The sequence below is a fragment of the Opisthorchis viverrini genome (assembly GCF_000715545.1).
Source record: "Opisthorchis viverrini unplaced genomic scaffold opera_v5_240, whole genome shotgun sequence".
NCBI lineage: Eukaryota > Metazoa > Platyhelminthes > Trematoda > Opisthorchiida > Opisthorchiidae > Opisthorchis > Opisthorchis viverrini.
The window spans coordinates 351,305-369,553 of NW_008751894.1; the positions used below are offsets into that span (position 1 = coordinate 351,305).

At 42.3% G+C, this 18,249-nt stretch overlaps 1 protein-coding gene across 1 annotated transcript; it reads left to right on the top strand.

Annotated features, from left to right (window-relative positions):
* Positions 1-242: 242 nt before the first annotated feature.
* Positions 243-16,247, top strand: T265_08796 (hypothetical protein; the record flags this gene model as incomplete). The annotated part of the gene is made up of 12 exons (XM_009174702.1): positions 243-491; positions 3,467-3,564; positions 4,478-4,559; positions 5,280-5,359; positions 6,613-6,688; positions 8,133-8,211; positions 8,900-9,021; positions 10,958-11,047; positions 11,918-11,995; positions 13,651-13,776; positions 14,038-14,193; positions 16,146-16,247. The coding sequence occupies 12 exons, from the start codon at positions 243-245 to the stop codon at positions 16,245-16,247; spliced, it is 1,338 nt and encodes a 445-aa protein (XP_009172966.1).
* Positions 16,248-18,249: the final 2,002 nt, after the last annotated feature.

Here is an 18,249-nt window from a genome sequence, read left to right on the forward strand (position 1 = left end):
CGGACTCCGTTTGCTATTCACTACTGTCTGAAGCGTATGGGCGCTTAACGAAATAAGTCGTTTTTCCTACAAAACTCCATAAATTACTCATGCGCACACAGTGTTGGAAGTAAGTTTGCGCAAATGAGCAGTTATTGAACAAGGTGAGCAAAACGGCAAAATCATATCCAGGTTTGGTTAAACTTTGTATCACAGACCTATGAAATGCCTGGTGGACAGTTTTTCTCACGCTATCGCCATACATGAGTGGGGCAAAGTGCAATTCACACGAGGCGCATAGTATAAATTCCAGGCATATGAAGCTTCAAGTAAACCTGAAGATGATGCGCCGTTGTTCGCTTCTTATTGCGTTCTTGTTCTGCACCAATCACCTTCTTTGGTTGGACGCTGTCGGTGTCCACAATTGGTCATCCTTATTTAACAACAATCCGTCAAAGAACTGGGTTGTTCTTGTGGCTGGTACCAATACATGGGAAAATTATCGACATCAAGTAGGTTTCCGTTGGTTTTTCACTGTTTTGAGGCTAAAGGATTCATCGAAATTCCGCGAGAATGGTTTTCAAAGTGGAAATGTGAAATAACGTTACCTCAGTCAGCTGTGTCCCACCTGGTTCCCTCCATGGCTGACATTTTACTCGAGAAGGCGGTGCATAGAAGCCACGACTAATGGATACACTAATGGACACACATTTCGTAGCTTTTGTTGCTTCTCGTCCGTATTTCCATGTCTTGCAGATATATTTTGCTTTGGGTGGTTCGATTCACCGGTTATTACTAATGTGCATACCGTGATTCACGTTAGTAGGAAACCGACGTCGTTAAGTTGGGTGAAATCACTGACTATGAGTGACAGGTTTACTTCGCACTAACACAAGAATATTCCCACGGCCCCCACGTTGACAGAGCCACTACTAATCATTTTCCATTTCTTAGGAGCTTCATTGTGTTACCGATGTGCTTTCAGACTCCGCAGTACCTTAGCCTCAGTTGACCTGATGAACCAACCAGGTGTCAGAAATCTCAAAAAATCCACTAACGTAGCAACGACATTAGTTGTTACCGCGAATAGATCTATTCTATCGCTAGTCGGTGTGAGCAAATAATTGTACACTACTTGGTACGATGAAGACATGCGACTTTGTTTAAAAAAAATGGAACGCTAGTTTGATGAAATTTGTTCGTCCATTCCTGACTGATTTGCATGTGAGTCGCATGGAAAATGTCCTACGTTTCGAATGTGTCTGTACTCAATCCTGAGATTCAATTAGCGACATTTTATTGCCGCTATGTTTCGCCGCAAACTTATTATTTGACCAGTGAAGAAATTAGCGACATTTTATTGCCGCTATGTTTCACCGCAAACTTATTATTTGACCAGTGAAGATACGGACGAGATTATCTGATGTGTTATTATCGAATTCAACGGATGGCAAAATTGTGGAGGTCCTGTACGCCCCTCGTTGTTTCGACTGGAAGCTGTGTGCCACACAACTCATTCCTGATTGGAATCCTGCTTCCTGGTCATGGAACTGTCTTTAGTGCTCATGAATTGATGTAATTAGGTTCAGGAATCATTCAGCTTACAACGCAAACCGCGCCGAAATAATTGAAAATAGCAACACCTGCCTCCGGATAATGCAAATGACAGCGCGCTGAAACACACATGTGGTGCAGTTCAGCAACCGTATTGAAAATTTAAATCCTCTTTATAAAGAAAGTGATGGCAAACCCAGTGCAAAAACATGCTGTGCAACTTGTTTCGGAGCGCATGCAAGATACCGTGACAGATAAACTGATGTGAGGTCAAAGCTTTGGTAACCGAATTGACCGCAGATGTTGCCGCTGACGACAAGGAACTATATGGATATCTCTAGAACCAGGATGAGGAATTTGAAAATACCGAATATGCGAAAGAAAAGCAAGCAAGGCCTTTTTTTGATTACATGCCCTGTGGTATAGAGCAGACAACGCCATCGGTTTGATGACACCACTTGAATAAGATGCAACATGATATTATTTTTGAGCGTGCAATTTATTCTAGAAGCCAGGCTGTGATGCTACCACGGTAACGGGGAAATTCCTTCATCTCGAAGTCGTTTGTTAACAAGCATCAACTGAACAGCCATGAACTATTGAACAGGAAAGTGAGCATCTCACTTGCGCTCAATATTTCAAATCCCATCATTCTCAGAATTTGTCTTCAGCTTTCAAACGTATCCACAAGTTTCTTAACAAACTTCACCTTCCATAAAAGGCTTGAGCTTGGAAAGACAGAAGGCTGTTCGCATTTGTCATCGGTAGTATGCGCCTGTACATCGGGACACCCGGACATAGAAGGGAGGCCATTTAGTGTCCGATATTAGGGAATTCATCCCGAAAGCCCATTTACACTTGCACATTCCCGAATTGGTGGTGGATTGTGCAGGCATTCAGAGGAGCCTAAATACTTAAACCGAATTCACATGGGGTACGTCAAACCCCAACCCGGAAGAGTTCTACAAATAGACCAACCTGGTATGGGAGGGTCTGTGAGTGCCCCACATACACTGCTCAGTGGGCAATTGAGACGTACAAACCGTAAGGACTGTGACGTTCACTTTTCCTCTCTCTGTCACACCCAGATACGATAGATTTTTGGTTCGAAAATACTGGTAACGAGCGAACAGGAACAATCTACGGGGTTCTTTCAGGGGTTGTTTTCATCTAGAATGGTTTTACGCGAAAAAACTGCAAGGGTGTTATCCATGGTCATTATGATGAACTTAGTTGGAGAGGAAATGATCAACCTTGTTCACCTAGTCACTGAGCATCAAGGGCGGATCCATTCGAGAAAGCCTTCCGAAAAAACACACTCATACAACGGATGAAAATGATTGAGACACCGGAAATGTACCTGTTTATTTATTTTCAGAGCCAAAGCGGACATTTTTTGAGTCCTTAAACTGACTGATAAAAACTCATAAAGACAATCTGAACAAGTGTTTCTATACAACTTGGTAAGCGTGTATTTGGAATCAACATGTGGACCGCCATTTTGATCAAAGTCGTTCGTCCACTGAAGCATCATTTACTCGGGGTTTTTTGAGGATCGTATTGAAGATGGTACACATAATGGGTTCGTCTCTATCCATTCTTAGGATTCAGTATGTAATATTTTATTGCCACTGAGTTTCGCCGCAATGTGACTATTTATGTTGTACACAAGCGGTCGATAGCTTTGGACGTATTTTCAAAACCATGAGATACCACGATTGTACAGCTACGTTGCACAGGTCCTGACACTTGACAGAATGCGGAACTGTGTTCCATACAAACACTTCCAGACTAGAATCATGCTCCACCTTCTTGGGATAACTGATACACCACCAAGTAGGATTATCCTACACAACCTACTTGACTTCTTTGTCCTCCTTGCCTCATTCTGCCAGTTTTCCTTAATGAACGTGTCATTTGTGTTCTCATTCAGGCTGACGTTTTCGACGCGTATCATGTCGTGCGTAAAAATAACGTTCCAGCGGAGAATATAATTACCTTCGCCTACGACGATATTGCAAACAATCCCAGGTAAACATCATTTAAAGGTTTTCCTATTCGATAACAACTGCAATGTTCAAAACGTATTTCGATGTTTGACTTTAGAACGTCTCATTGTTGAGCCATATTTCTCGCAGATTTGGATCATGGATAAAATTTGGTTGCAGATGATCATGAATTTGTGTGCATCTCGTGAGTTGTGTAATCAATTTTCTCTTCGTTCATGACTTTTCATGACTGCAAACGTCAACGAACTCCGATACAATCAGCACAATTGATGTCAGGTCAAATTGCAGCCATCGTGGTACATCCCCGATGAGGATGATGTCCTCGTTTAATTTTTCAGTAGTGTGAAATTGATCGTGTTTAGTTCGTCGTTTGGGCGAATCAGCCGGCTGATTGTTTCGGGCGAATATGAAGCAGAAAATCTAGCAAGGTTAATGATTTGTAATACAGTATAATCAGAAGAAACCTTCTATCTAGCAAGGTTAATGATTTGTAATACAGTGTAAGCAGAAGAAACCTTCTAAAGACATAGAATGTTGGATCTCGCCTGCAGGTTCTGAAAACCGTAATTCGTTCATTGATCGATCGGATTTCGTTTAAGGGCACTGGATGAGGAGATGCTCACAAATTCTACTACTGGTGGTGTTTCAATGTAAGTATACCCAAGAGAATTACCTTTTAACACCACATTTGTCACTTTATTTGTTGTGCACCCCGTCAGGATCTTTGTAGGATGCCTTACTTATTCCTGCCTAAAGGATTATTAGTTAATCGAATTTGTGACAGAAAGTTCACAAATCGTCGTGAAAATTTATTCCAAGACAGGCGCGTGAACCAACATCCAACACGATTTATTAGCCTTTAGTTTTTTTCTTTCCGATCTGCGTGTTAATTTCTCTCAAAATACCCACTGACACTTTTCATTCCTTCATTCCAGAAATCCGTTTAAAGGCCAAGTGTTCCATGACTGCATGCACGAAGATGTCTATCAGGGTGTGGTAATTGACTATCGTGGAAAAGTAAGTGCGGTTGTCGGTGCGAATGAATTTGTGCATCAGTTTGCACAAGGTGCAAGTAAAATGACACTGCGAATCAAAACACAATGCAAACCGTAGGGCAGACTAATCATTTTTACTATATTGCAAAATGGTAATTGTATTTGAACAAACATTATTCATTAGGTCATAGGGAGCTGTCAAGCGGCTCATGACCGGTAATACCCGTCTGCTTTTGGCCTATCAAGTGGGCTATCGTTCTTGTCAAAAAAAACATGAAACCTGCACGGCGGCGATCAGTGCACGAATAGTGTTCTCCGAGGAAATATCTTGTGATACCTCGAACGCTGCACCAACCAAACCAAGCAGCGAGTCAGGGAGAGCAAATTCAGCTAGAGAATATCGTAAATTAGACCACCCATTGTGATTCAGTTGAGTGCTGATGAGTGGTACTCACATCAAGATAGCGGCTAATTGTATTACTTAGCTACTGGGGTAATGCTTTCAGGTCGTCCGTGTTCAACTTAGCTGCCAACGCTGGGCTTGGCAAACAGACCAAAAGTTGAATTCTTCAGTTTTCATCATACAGCCACCATCGTGGAAATAACATGAGTGAAGATGGTGAGCAGATCCTAGATTTCAATTATCTATTAGGCTGAAAGTGGAAGGTTACTGGGAATAGAATGAGTGTGGGGAACATTATTGTCGCAGGAATAATTAGCCATGCGTGTTCGTCTGTTTTAGGATGTCACACGGGATAACTTCGTGAAGGTATCAAAAGGCGATGAAAAACTTGCAGCCAATAAGAAGAAGGTGCTGAAATGGTGAGTTTTCCCGGAAGTGGACATTCTTGATGCACTCGCAGATCACAACCAGAATTCTAGTGTTCCAGGTCAAACGTCTGACGAAGTGCGTGTTTAGTATTATCGCAAGTACCTTGCTACGTTATCTGTTTAATTGAAGCTCCTCGAAGTCATTCAAAAAAATTTCACTCACTTTAGGGAAAACACGGTTTTTTTCAATTTCAGACTATGCGTTATTATTATATCATGGGCAAAGGTCAAGTATACACCGTTTGGGATTGCGGCTCAATCCTTAATCACCCACGCTTTGTACGCGTTTCCTGAATAACCCAGCTTCCTTGGGGGCCTGGTATGGATGAATAAATAGATATCCCCATCTCCGGCGAGCCAATTTGATTTAAAAGTTTTTACGATTAATAACCTTCTTCGAGAGTTTCATGTTAGGTGGTGGTCTTCTGTCATTCTACTCCGCTTCAGGGAACTTGGTGCCTCGTTTTCTGTTTGGTCACCATTCCAAAGCAGAGGTCTGGTAGCTGTTCATATATGGCTTACTCTGAGGTTTCGCCAGTCCTGACAATAGCTTGAAGTGTGGAGTTCCCGCATTCACCCTCCCAAAGCACTTTGTTTGAATTACACACATTCCTGGGCTCATCCGCAAAGTAATAATGGGTCTATCAGCACTATATTGACTGTCCCCTCGAGTATGGAGTTTTCATAATAAAAAACGTCGAGCTCGACGGGTGCCCTCTTGATCAAAGACCAGCAATCAGAACCTATCTAGGTCAATTTCGTATAGAATACTTTGGCCTCTTGGGTATTCCGGTTCAAAACGCAGGGTCGGTTGGTTAAACTATTTCCCTCAGAATTGAAGATATTTTCATTCACAGATATAACCATGCTAGTAAGTGTATGATTTCGAAATAGCTGAGCGTAACCGTTCCAATGGAACGACCATAAAACTAACTGGAGTATAAAACTGCCTCCAATCAACTTCAGGCATTCGAAACCGTAGGAGCTACTATACCACGTGATGCAACAATAAAACAGCGGACGTCCAAAATTCGATTTTTCATTCCAGTATTCATGTGGCCTTCCGAAAACGGAACAGTGAAAGTTAAGTTGACTATCGATTGTATCCAGTAGCGTGGGCAAATCAATATTCTGACCGGTGTGTTCGCTATCACCCTATATCTGCGGCTTTTTGCTGTGTTTTATTTGCGCCACCCATTTATCTCCTCTGCAAGACCAACCTAATGTTTTCTGCCCACTTACAGCGGTCCTGATGACAATGTGTTCATCTTCTACTCTGGGCACGGTTTGGTTTCCCGTATTTCCTTGGTGGCAGAAGAAGTGAGTTCAGTAACTTTTGGTAACCACTATTATTTTTCAATAGGAATTTAACTGTAGGACGGCTTGGAGGGGCTTCGGTAAACATATGTTGGCAAAATCGTCAATAGTTTATATAAGCGAGCGTATAGTCAAAGTGGCCTGTACATCAAACGAAAAATGGAACGCAAGCTACGGGATTCGGACGTCTATCTCAAAGCGATATCCTAAGCAATTCAAGTTTTGTAGCCTTTGTCTAGGTGCTTGAATTGTTATCGTCAATATTTCGTTTCACTAAGACTAGGTCGTTCAACTCACATGATTTCGTGGTCGATGCAATTAGACTTCTGAGCAAACGTAGTTACCATAAACAAAGAAGATGACCGTATACGGTCACTCATGACGAACTCGTCAGCTGGTCTTCCTGATAAAACAACATACTCCATTATCCTTTAGAGAAACTGTATGAATCATTGGTAGTACAAAGATGTTTTCCTATTTTCCGTATGGGGAAGCAGTCTGTGTGGAAAACCCGGGAAGCTATGTGCAGCGGTTCCATCCTTATTGGAATTCATCAGCGGTGCGCTTAGAGATTGCAATATTAAACCATTCGGCCACGGGCAGCCAAATTACAGCCTGATTTGTCCGCACTTGATCAGGTCAAAACTCACCCATTATTCAATCAAGGGATCCACACCAGTGATGACTGTCCCCTCGAGTGACATTCTCAAATGAAAAACAATCCATCCGTCGTGTGACTTAGTGTTCTTTTGGAACTACTCACAGTCTGTTTGCAGCGAGATCGCATTTGAGAGTGTTCAGTGCTTTGGAAATCGCGCTGAATTTCGTGAAATTTGATTAGGGCTAAAGCACGCTTCATAGACTGGGAAGTCAGGCAAGTGTTTGAAAACGGCGGTGGAATTGACATTCGGAGTAACATGAAAATCAGTCGTTCGAAGTGGCCATTCATTTTTTGAATTTGTGACTGCTAGCTTATTCACTCCAGTATTTGTCCTTGCGCGCTCTTTCAAGAGAGGTTTACAGTACTGTCAACAGTATAGCTGACCAACACTGCAGGAGACATACTAGCACTCATATACTGGGGTACGAAACACACTTAACATGGTACAAATAGTGACTCCAGGATGACTAAGCAAAACCCATTCAAACGTTGTCCTTCATCTGATTCTGCTAAACAGTATTTTCAAAAAGATCAAATGTCGTTCAACTGGAACACCCATTCGGTGCGTAGCTGTTATTCCGCCTAACAAGGTACGAAGGCGGAGACAGAGATAGATTTCCGAAACCCGGACGGGAACAGTGGAAAATCTGAGGTTGGGTTCAAAATCCTCAGTTCATGCATTTATCCTTGCGCCATTTCCATCTCAAGAGAATTTTGTTCTCGTGTTGCGACAGCTGGATGCCGTGGAGTTTAACGCCATCCTCGCCCACATGTATTAAAAAAAAGTACAACAAATTGGTGCTGTACGTGGAGGCTTGCTATTCTGGTTCTTTGTTTCGAAACATTCTTCCTCGAAATGTGGGAAGTAAGTAGCTTAAAATTTTGGCTGGTAGTCTTGCAGACCCTGAGTAATAGCGCTCAGAATGTACTTCACATATGGTTAAAATACTGCACTTGCCAATACAACAAATCAATTTTCCAAGCTTAGTTCATCATTGTCTTCTTTGTGATCCTTGAAAGGAAGTACTTTCGGCCTCTACTCAACAGCCGTTTAGCCGGAGATTGCACAACATAAAGCCTTCACTGATTGTTATCGCTTCTGTTGATGAACTGGTTGCATTTGGGTGGAGGAAATCATTGTGTAACCCGTAAAATACCTGTGATATTTTGGTGTCCCTGTCCAGCGAGCACCATTGCAGGTGGATACCATCTTTGTAGATTGTGAATGGATCGTGGCAATTTTATCAAATTTACAGTTCAACACATCAAGCACCAGGTTAGGTGCTTGCATGCGATAAAAAACAGTGAATATACATTCACATGCTGATTTTGTTTTTACGAGGGCATCCAACCAAACTGAATGAATTGTCTCGTTCATGAGAGTATTTGGCTAGTCCGTACAGTCTGTGTTCAAGAGACCTTCTGAGAAGTGGGTCAGTTCCAGATTTTATGTAGATTCATAATTTCTGTGAGTCGCATGATCAATCTGCCGATAAGTTACTTCACTATTTTACGCGTATTTGATGTTGACCTATATTATTTTTTGCCTGCAGTCTACGTGACAACGTCAGCCAAGGAAAATGAACAATCCTGGTCCATTTTTTGTGACGAAAAATATTTCGACGTTTGTCTAGCCAGCGAGTACGCATACGCCTGGATCGGAGATTCGCAATACGTGAGTATTAGCAAAACTGCTGCAGATGCGTCCATCAATTGTGGGTGGATAATCCGGTCGTAGTCAGGAGCCATTGGTAGACAACTTGGTACCGTAAGACAGTTAGTTGTTTAGTTTAATCTATAAGCTATAATCTTTTTGTAAATATGAATTTTTGAATAGGCTTGGGGCCAGGTATTTTCTAGAGTCTGCGAATGCAATTAAAATTTGTGAAAAGTAACCCCAAGTTTTTTTTGGTTTCTTGAACTCGTTTGTTATGCCCCGGGCAGATGTGAGATTCTCATCTTATCCCCCACCAGTTTTGCATGTGGATGCTTAAGCTTATTCAGCTGTCATCCTGGTACGGAAAATTTTGCAGGTTGTCGCTTACACTGCGACAAAGTCGTTAACGGTTCCGCCAATGTGAACTTGTCCGCTCGTTCCAAAATTCAACCTGCGAATACAGATCGAACAAAATTGGATGTGGCAACTCCGGTTAAGTTTAACTTGAATCGAGCTGGGCAAAGTTTCTCCGTTGGCCTGCAACCTACACAGCGGTAATTTCCTTCAGTGGTAACGCGCCCTTTGTGAAACCGGTTAGAAATCTTGTTTAGACATTACAGCTCTTAAATGACTACTCACCACTTCCACATCACTAACAGCTCCATCATAAATTTGAGCTTGAAGCATGAACAATATTTATGTGAATTCAGCATTAAAGACCGCCCGGTGACCCCAAAATAAGGCAGGCATTAGTTTGATATCCGAGAAAACTCATTACCTCTGACAGTGAATTGGTAGGAAGAGGTATGCATAGGGGTATTAAAGAGTCTATCAAAAGTCTGGGTGCCGAAGGTGTTCCTCGCCCCTTAGAGGGAGACTGACTGAGTGCCAATGCGTTGGGGTATTTTGTTTGGAAATTTTGCACTTGAATTAACGGTGGTAGAGTTTTTGTTGTCATTTTCGATTCAGATCGCTTGAGTGAGTGCCTAGGGCTGCAGGAGCATCGGAATTTTTATGGTAGTCCAGCACCAATGTTTTCCCCATTCATTTTAAATCTTTTCTTTGGATTAGGACATTAAATGAATTTCCAGTGCGCGCAGGGAATCGTCAGTGTTGAATAAGGATGCTGGTGATGACGTGGGTAATCTTGTTGGTGATGATGGTAACAGTGGACCTCCTGAACGCCATCAACTCAATAAACCTGTCGAAACGATGTTGGTCGGATAGACATTCATTTGGGTTTTCGGTCACCGTCAATCGAGTTTCCATTTTTTTCACATGTCCTGAGTGATCAGAATTGAATGAAATTTGATCGCGACCCTAGCGGACGATACTTTATTCAAAATATGCATCAAGCATTCCAACACAAGTTGGCCGTGCCATGCAGTACGCGTGTTTAGTTACTAGCTGCCGAGAAGGGTGTTGGCTTCCTTGCTCAGTCTGGATTTTCATAAAACTAGAGAAGAAAATAGCTTGACATGACAAAATTTTCAATACTGCTGGTGATTTTCGCCGTTCATAGTGGGGTTAACTTGACCTTCCCATTGCTTGGCTAGAGACACCGAATGATATGTCAACCAAGCGTTGTCATCGGCGTCCATGCTGTTTCATGTTGTTTCCAATCATGTTCCACAATCCTTCCTTTTTCTACTACAAATAAATTGCAATGCATGTACGGCTGTGGAGCATCCGTATTTTCCTCTGCTGTTGCTTCCGATGATGGTGATGATGATGATGATGATGGCGATGATCATTACCATAGAGCATCAAATACCTAGGATGTGTCGTCCTGCAACATCGGAGTGCTTACTAATTAACCAGTAATAGGTGTCGTCGCATACCTCTAGCGATAGCTTCCCGGTTTTGCCTACATCTAAACAATCTTCAAATTGCGTAACCAAATCCGCGTACTTCACGTAGCCTCCCATTTTCATTATATCTCCCTCGCGAGCAGCATGACTTGAAAACGCGTACACTGGATCAACAGTACCAGGAGGTGAGAAAAAGGACATGGCATAGTCACGTGATGAAATACGGTGAGATGGTAAGTCACACGCTGTCATGGAGTAATTTAGTTGAGTTACTTGTGGAAAACCAAACTGTTATGAAAATGAGATGAGAGTTGCATTTCATTATCTTAAAAATGTGGCGGTCAATTTCGAAAGTAGCTGATTTCAGATTCCATGGTCGACGTTCAGCAAGGTTGCCAGTCCTCGCATATAGATACTTAATCCTTGCTGGTGTCATTCTCCGGATAACCAAGCAATGACGTCGGTACTTTATGATACATACGTTCCTGTGCTATGGTACAAACAAAAGTCAAATCTTTATGAATCAACCACAAGTACTGACACGATGACTGAAACTTACGCCTGAAAATTTAAAACTCAAGGAGCTAGTCAATACGTTGTCAGGTGATGTTATTTTTCGCATTGTGCTGTCTAAAGCGAATCACATGCAGCTATGTCACTTGTGGCTGAAAGTTTATAAATTCTCTACTGGAGTGAAATGCGCACTTCTTCTGACTCCCGATAAAGGGATACACCTATTCAGAGCTTCTCGGATATTCAGCATAGATTTGCCTCATTGAATGGCTGTATATCCATTCAAACAAGACGTTCTGCTGCGCAGCATTAATTGGAAGTATAAAATAACATGGGTACAGGCGACCGATAGAAGCACGTATGGGAATCATCGTAATGCGATTCAAGTAGAAACTATACCATGTTACGATGCCGTTATTGAACTAGCCAGCTGCGTTACGTGATCCAGACACATGCCTAACCAAGTGCAAATTCGAAACACACTTCGATATGTCGGATACTGCGCATCGGGCCAATTCGCAGAAATTTAGTCAATGGAGTTTCGAACTTCGTCATGGACCTGATAGGTGTCTGTTTATTGTTTATTTCAGGCGATAGGAAGTCTCCTTGTTGGACAATTCCAAGGTCATTATGATCTACCTAATCACCGGAATGACGGGACAATACCAGTATGTGCTCAGCGCCATGTTCGATATTTGTCCGAAGAACCAAGTAGCCAATTCATATTCCAATGGCTTTCTAAAAAAGTTGTCACTTCAGAGGAAGAATCCCCTTTCAATCACACTTAAAATCGCCAAAGAGTGCTAATTTAGGACGCACTCAATAACCTCAATTGAATGGTTGTCTTTTGGTGTAAACAAATAAACAACAACGTTCATCTGAGAGGCCCTTCCCTGTGGTTTGCTACATATAACTCAAAAGATTGATAAGTAAGTACAAACATCCATAGAAAAATTGATAAATTGGTGGACGGAAAGATGTGGAGATAAGATAGTAGATTAGATAGATAGATAGATAGATAGATAGATAGATAGATAGATAGATAGATAGATAGATAGATAGATAGATAGATAGATAGAAGATAGATAGATAGATAGATAGAGAGATGGTTGGATAGATAGCCAGATAGATGGATGGATGGATAGATAGTGAGCTAGATAGTTAGACAGATGGATTGATAGATCGGTATGTAGATATTCAGACAGACAGACGACCAGACAGATAGATGGATGATTAGTGATCAATTTACATAAATACACCGGACCGTATATCACACTCATGGAGCGTTTGTTGGTTACATGTAGCTGGTCAGTGATAATCGAGCTGATGTGAAAAGCCTATCACTCCAAAGGTCAAGCGTTTCACCGATTAAAATTATTCGTGAATTTCATGTTATGCCCTTCGACCGAACATGGCATTTACTACTATCCATTATCAGATGCTGAAATCAAGGTGCTACCTATTTCTGCAAAAAGGCGTTGATTGGATGTGATTACGTCATAAAACAACACACGATAGTTGAGATCCCGTTTCTACTTACCCATGTAGCTGGTCAGTGATAATCGAGCTGATGTAAAAAGCCTATCACTCCAAAGATCAAGCGTTTCACCGATTAATATTATTCGTGAATTTCATGTTATGCCCTTCGACCGAACATGGCATTTACTACTATCCATTATCAGATGCTGAAATCAAGGTGCTACCTATTTCTGCAAAAAGGCGTTGATTGGATGTGATTACGTCATAAAACAACACACGATAGTTGAGATCCCGTTTCTACTTACCTCAACATGACATACAGGCGACTGAATTTCCGCGACAATTGGCGCAACCCTGGCAACCGAGTATAATTATGTAGTTTCTTCTTAATAGTGAGTGGTCCCGGAAGACAATTCGTCCAGTCAGGACATTCAGAGCTCCTGATAATCGAGCTGATGTAAAAAGCCTATCACTCCAAAGATCAAGCGTTTCACCGATTAATATTATTCGTGAATTTCATGTTATGCCCTTCGACCGAACATGGCATTTACTACTATCCATTATCAGATGCTGAAATCAAGGTGCTACCTATTTCTGCAAAAAGGCGTTGATTGGATGTGATTACGTCATAAAACAACACACGATAGTTGAGATCCCGTTTCTACTTACCTCAACATGACATACAGGCGACTGAATTTCCGCGACAATTGGCGCAACCCTGGCAACCGAGTATAATTATGTAGTTTCTTCTTAATAGTGAGTGGTCCCGGAAGACAATTCGTCCAGTCAGCACTTTCAGAGCTCCTGTTTATCTCAAATGTCCCCCAATTTTTTTTCTTCCCAGGCGAATGCGGTAGATAGGAAACCCTCTTTCCAGGCGCATTTGTTTTCAAAGTCTCGACGCTTAATGGAGGCAACAATGGAGCAAGAACACGAAACCGCTTGGCGGAAGCTGCACCGTGCAATTCAGGTTTGTATTTTGTTTTTCTTATTCCACTGATCGCCAACTAAAAACTGAAAGCACGACGAAAGTTGACTTTAGGTAAGACTCAAGTTGTGTAGTAGAGAATGTCTTGCGAAAACATGGGAGCAAATAAACCGTAATCAGTGCTGCATTTCAACGGTCGTTTCATGGTGCGACCCAATAATCCAACGTGGTTCGTTTGATGTGCTAGAAGCCTCCTATGGTCTACCCAAAATCCCCCATAACCATTCTTCCCGCTTCTTTCAGCTTGGCCAAATCGTCAAGGAAACGACTCGCGACATCGTCGTCTACGTGACGTCCCACCATAAGCCAACTCTGGATGGCTTGTCTAAAAGGGATGAGCTCATGTGTTTTCGGGCAGTTTTCGATCAATTCCGGACGCATTGCTTCACAATTCAGCAGGTGAGTTGGCCCCCTGAGTTACGGAAACAGGGATTGCATACGTCACTGGCAAATGCATTCACCCTGGCGACACGCATCTCGAGCCTCAGTCTCAAAACTACGTCCAGAGAAACCGCTCGCAGACGACCTTTACGGTAGGAAATTTTGGGGCAACTCCGGTACCCACATCACTAGCATGTTCTCTCTGTTCTTGAAGTTTCGAACCACGTTGGCGTTCCTGGAAAGGCAGAACCCCCCGATTGGAAGTGACACGGGTCAGTCTAAATGAGAGTGTTCCTCGTTCTAGAATGACCCGCGATTTCAATGCTGCTAAGGAATATAGTGAAGCAAGATTTGACCAGCAAGTTGGCTGAAATTGTTGTTTGAAGAATGTTTGCCGATCAAATTGGCGCTCACCTAACAGAATGCTGGAACCACCGGTGCAGTATAAGAGTAGAAACGCAAGCCCAGTATGATAACCACAGCTAAATACCTCGGATCAGTTCATATGAAACCTGCTGTTTCACTTTCATTTTGTGTCGTGGTTCGACTGTTTTGGCAATCATTTTAACGGTCCGTTGACTCAATCTCTTGTTATGCTATATACGCAAGTAGAAATCCGGCCCTTCTCATAAACGAGACCAGCATTGTTACAGAAAATCTTACGATGTTACCTGTAAGTATTTTACTCGAAAGTCTACGGATGCCCGATGCTAGCGATGTGTTACTTACCAAGGTCCGACCCTCTGGACTGATGGTACTATGCTCTTTTACACGTTTTCCTAGATGATTAATTCTACGAGTAATTTCAGTATTTAAAATTGAATGAGGACAAACACGCAGCAACAAACTTCATTAAGGTAACATCTCTCCGAGGAGCATACCACATGACTAGAGATTCCAGAAATCGTTCAACATCTTCAATAACGGCATCGTAACACTGTTGGTTCTCTCCGCTTATGAAGCCTTTTCTATCTGGTGTAACATTTGCCTTTTTAAAACAAACCGAAGGTTTATTAAAGGAACTTGCTTTTGGTTGGTTGTTATCCACTATCCTCATCCGGAGCAATCGATCCCATAAATGGCTGGATTAATCATCGTTGAATCAGGTGTTTCTTTTCGTACACAGTTTATTCTAACTTGAGTGTTCACCGGAGATTCCTTGAATCTTGAAACACGCCTGACTTACGGATAAACTTCAACAACAAAATTGCCGACCATTATTACAACGGAACGGTAATTGGGAACATGAGAAAACCTGAGGTAGTACTTGCTGTGGGCGTTTGTGGAACCAAAAAAAACATTCTGAACGGAGGATGCCCAATGAAAAGCACAGGCGTTCGACTCGTTCGTCTGATTTAATACGATTTGATCTAATGGCGGTGGATGGTTAAACGAAGAGAGCACCATGTAGGAATAACTAACTTGTAAAGCTTCAGTGGACTATCAACAAAACACCCCCCTCCAATTTGGTCTCAATTAGAACACGATTTTGACGGAAATTCTGGAATGGTGACTGCCTGATTAGTCCCAAGAAGGGCAAAACCGGACATAGATTTACTACGTATTTTGTTTCCTAGAGTTCACAGATTTTGAATCATCTGCTACTTAACTAAAGCATTTTGCGTGGTCTAAGCTGGCATCATGGGAGTGTATAACAAAGCACTTCGAAATGTCTAGGATTCAGATTTGCTGAACCTCACCAAACAATCACTGACCCATTATCCACTTGATAGTCGGTGTGCCTCACTGACAATCTTCCACACTGTTCAGCAAAATGACTGCTTTCCCTAAAATGCTGAACTCTGTTCGTGAACTTTAGGATCAGTCTTGCGTGAACGCAATTTCTTGATCGCTTGAAAGCATTCTTAGTGACTGTCACAAACCTGTGCTCGACATGTGGGATTCCCAGCTACTCCTGTGCGCTGTGAAGCTTCAGTTTTCCTAACTGAGATCCTGTAATCTGTTTTCAGGTCCGCGAGGTAGCCCAGCACACAACTCATTTAATGGCACTATGCAAAGCCGGATACAAGGCTGAAACCCTCATTTACTCTGTCTACAACGTCTGCTCCTAACGGGCACGCGCCCCGTTTTGTCAGCTTGCCAAAATAAAATGAATTGCTGCTAGTCACTATCGTGTTTTGCCATCCCCACGAAACATGGGTTGTATTTTCCCATCAACTAAGCCACCCATAAATCATACGGTTAAGAAACCGAAAGCGTTCAGACAAAACCGTCCGGATTCTCAGGCCTTGTGAAATCATCAAGACGCCTCCACAAATCTGACGCATTATTACAAGATAGATGCACAGTACGACCAAAAATAATCCATGTGGCCGACCCAAGTAAGAGAGTTATTGTGTCGTCTGTGGACTCAAACAAACTGCTCAAATTTCAATTTTAATGTTTCAGTGGTTTAAAACTTCATCGGACACTCATTTGAGGATGTTAAGTAGGCGTTTTGGCGTTTGTTCTCTTACGAATTGGTACATATGATTTTGTTGTATCATGTTCACCAACTGGCTGATGTTCATGCGCTTGGTTCGGGACGGGACCGACACCATGCCATATGCATCTTGTCCAGAATCATTATCCATTTACCTAAAGAAGATTTGCATACAACCGATGTGCAGTACCGCATAGAAATCGGCACAACGGAAAGACCGATCACCAGGGGATGAAGAATAAAGGCTTAGGAACCAACCAATAGAACGCCGTGCGACACAAAGGGCCGAATGAGCACACGGTTGATACAAAAAACAATCTGTGTGACTTTTGATGAGATGACCTGTTCGCCATAAAACTGCGGAAAAAGCTTCAGTAACTCATTAGGAATCTCACCTTTCGGGGTTACATTAGAAAGGCGTACAACGTGATGCTAAAGTGAAACAATTTTGATAGGAAACCCTATCACACATGTATCAGGGGCCACAAGGAACTCACCGATTTGGGTAGACAATATATTTACATATTTGCGTGCGAGTGCAAAAGTTACAAAGGCCCCGCGCTATTTCATGGCCTTCTGTGCCATTAACCCGGGCACACTGATGTCGTTTAGTGAACACCAGCAACATCGATAGTGCTTCTGTGAGGTGCTTATCATATTCGGTCGTGCTTCTGTGGCTCCCATAATGACTCAATGGACTTTGCTGAGCTGGTTGAATGATAGACTGGCCCGGATGGTTGCTGGATTTCCTATTCAGATTTTGATGGTGTTTTAGGGTCGCAGTGGGTTCCGACAAATCTAAGGTTACCTTCAGGAATCGGGCATTCCTGATAGATACAAATACTCTCATTTGCACGTTAACTACGTGATATCGGGTGACTCCTCTGTACCCAAATAATTATTTCGTGTTTACTGGTCTCTATAAGCTGGATTGTAAATTACACTGCTGTTCAGAATTCTGGTCAGTGACGAGTTAATTCATCTCTCACGGTGCGCAAACTACTCGTGGTCTTAGTTGTGTCCCAAGGATAAATCACCTAAGCGTTGCTGCTCCCGAGGTTAGTCGGAACACCGTATGAAGGAATATGGTGTTTGACAAAATCGAAATTCCCGGGATTAGCTAAATATCAATTGGCTTTTTTTCCATAGGCTGCAGGCTAACTAAAGTAAATGATGTCTTTGGTTTTCCGCTATACGAGATATAAGATTGAGCAACTCGCAAGGAACTCAGCCCATCATGTTTCGCCCGGACTGGTCGTGTTAAGAAAACGACACAACTGAATTACGCACAACGGTACAGCCCTCACCATGCAAAGGATTTCATTTTAAAACGGAAACCATAGAAAAACTATCCGATGCCTCCTACTGGAGTGAGCGTTTATCCCTATAGAGCCCGAAATAGCTTGGTGTTGAAGGCGCGAACTTACTGGCTGGAGGTTCCGCGCTTCTGGCTCAACCGTGGAATTTCGGCTGCCCTGTTCTGAATTTAGGAATACCTCAACACTCGTGCCATTTTAAGTACAGTACAGCTCCTGAATGAATGATTGATAATAATTTTTTTTATTACACGTGAACGCTAGCTTTTATGAGGAATTGCTCAAAAACTATGGGGAAGTGACATTTTCGTGGAT